General features: G+C 63.6%; 1 protein-coding gene across 3 annotated transcripts; it reads right to left on the bottom strand.

Annotated features, from left to right (window-relative positions):
• Positions 1–886: 886 nt before the first annotated feature.
• On the bottom strand, positions 887–1,585 carry LOC107543601 (uncharacterized). Of its 3 annotated transcripts, none has more exons than XM_087817935.1 (2): positions 1,053–1,585; positions 887–947 (listed from the first exon to the last, which is right to left on the bottom strand). In XM_087817935.1, exons 1-2 carry the CDS (start codon positions 1,583–1,585, stop codon positions 887–889), a joined length of 594 nt encoding a protein of 197 aa, XP_087674061.1. The 3 variants fall into 3 exon arrangements, with proteins under 3 accessions (XP_087674061.1, XP_087674062.1, XP_087674060.1); XM_087817936.1 differs by having other exon boundaries at positions 887–1,088; positions 1,275–1,585; XM_087817934.1 differs by having other exon boundaries at positions 887–1,304; positions 1,365–1,585.
• Between the last annotated feature and the right edge of the window lie 251 nt (positions 1,586–1,836).

Genomic DNA, 1,836 nt, shown 5'->3' with positions numbered 1-1,836 from the left:
CAGTCTAACTGGTGTCTTGACTCTAGTACTAGTGGTCCACTGAGACTGCCAGCTCATCCCGCCCCAGTCCCGAGGGTTTGTTCCCAGGCCCCGAAACCCGGGTAGAATGAATGGTGTTGGAACCAGGCTTTGCGCCCCCTTGGGGCCCACAGGCCCTTGTTGCCGCTCAGAGCGTCAGCCGCTGCGTCCGGAGCAGCGTGCAGGCACCTCCCTCCAGGGGAAGTCAGCAGGGTGCTAGGTATGGGCCGTCGGTTCCTGACCCACAGGGTTTCCGCTGCTCCCCAACTCACCCTTCACCCGGCCGGGCAGGGGGCAGACCTGGGCAGGAGCCCAAGTCCACTCAGGGCCTGTGCCTCCTGGGCCGGGCCTTGGAGCCCTGTCCCTGTGGGGAGGGTGGCCGCTGGGGTCGGGAAGGGAAATGAGCGTGCAGATGGCGTCCCTTCAGGTCTTGTGGCTCAGCTGCCCTGAACTTGGACTAGAGAACGTGTCTTTACCGCCTGGCTTCTACCAGACGGAGCACCACAGCCCGGGAGTGGAGTGGCCGAGGGGGCTCAGGGTGACGGAGAACAGACACGGATTTCCCGGCACAGACATTTTATTGATTATAACCATTGGCCTTTGTCACATGGGAAGCAAGCAACCAGTCCTGCAGAGGAGGCTCCTGGGGCCCCAAGTCCACCCCCAGTGAGGGATTGGTGAGGGGACGGGGGCATGTTCAGAACAAGAAGGGATGGGGGCATGTTCAGAACTGCACCAGGCAGCCACGGTGACAACCAGTGCAAGAGGGGAGGTCCTGGCACCAGCAGAGGGGCTCTGGGGGCTCCAGGGAGAGGAGAACTGGGCTCAGGAGCAAGGACAGCAGCTGAGAGGCAGAGGACGGAGCTGGTCAGCAGCAGGACTTCTGGGCCGAGATGGGGACACAGCAGGCTGGGCGGGAGCACACGGGGCTGCAGAGCAGGGACACGCACGAGGCCGGGCGGCAGCAGCTGGGCTGGCAGGAGGAGGAGGGGGCACAGCAGGAGGAGATGGGCACGCAGCAGGCGGGCCTGCACGCGGGGCGGCAGATGAGGGACACGCAGGAGGAGGGTCTGCAGCAGGGTGAGGAGGATGAGCAGGGGCCGGCCCCAGAGCAGACAGGCGCGCAGCAGGCAGGGGTACAGCAGGCAGGGGTGCAGCAGGCAGGGGTGCAGCAGACAGGGGTGCAGCACACAGGCTTGCAGCAGACAGAGGTGCAGCAGACAGGCTTGCAGCAGGCAGGGGTGCAGCACACAGGCTTGCAGCAGACAGAGGTGCAGCAGACAGGCCTGCAACTGACAGACACACAGCAGGCCTGTTGGCAGGGGGCAGAGGTGCAGCAGGAGGGCTGGCAGCAGCTGGGGACACAGCAGGAGGGCTGGCAGCAGCTGGGGACACAGCAGGAGGGCTGGCAGCAGCTGGGGGCACAGCAGGAGGGCTCACAGCAGCTCTCTGGACAGTCGTCCACCTGCCAGGAGGAGCTGGTGCAAGAGTCGCAGGACCCGGGCAGGCAGGCACAGCTGTCATAGCTCAGGTCGCTGGAGCAGACGGACAGGGTGGACGCGGCCATGGTGGGCGGTGGGGTGCCGGTGAGCTGGGAGGAGTGAGTGAGTGTGTGAGTGTGAGTGTGTGAGGTGCTTGGTCTGTCGGCTTTTATACCCCCCGGGGTGTGTATGCGTTGCCCCAGCAGGAGGCTCCCACGCCCTCTCTTCCTCGTTGGTGTTTGGACTGGTTTCAGGAGAACCCTCATTAGTGCTGGTGTATTTTCTATAATTAGGTTTTACTCATTAGAGTTGTGAGTATGTTGCAGGACTCTGTTTT

Source organism: Miniopterus natalensis, chromosome 6 (assembly GCF_054644295.1).
Source record: "Miniopterus natalensis isolate mMinNat1 chromosome 6, mMinNat1.hap1, whole genome shotgun sequence".
Taxonomy (NCBI): Eukaryota; Metazoa; Chordata; class Mammalia; order Chiroptera; family Miniopteridae; genus Miniopterus; species Miniopterus natalensis.
This window is presented reverse-complemented; position numbering and strand designations above follow the sequence as displayed.

Excerpts from the sequence above, each read along its gene's own strand:
- LOC107543601 (XM_087817934.1), bottom strand. The coding sequence starts at position 1,585 with ATGGCCGCGTCCACCCTGTCCGTCTGCTCCAGCGACCTGAGCTATGAC. Across the intron at positions 1,305-1,364 it reads TGTGTCCCCAGCTGCTGCCA|GCCTGTCTGCTGCACCTCTG; the intron begins GCCCTCCTGCTG and ends TGTCAGTTGCAG.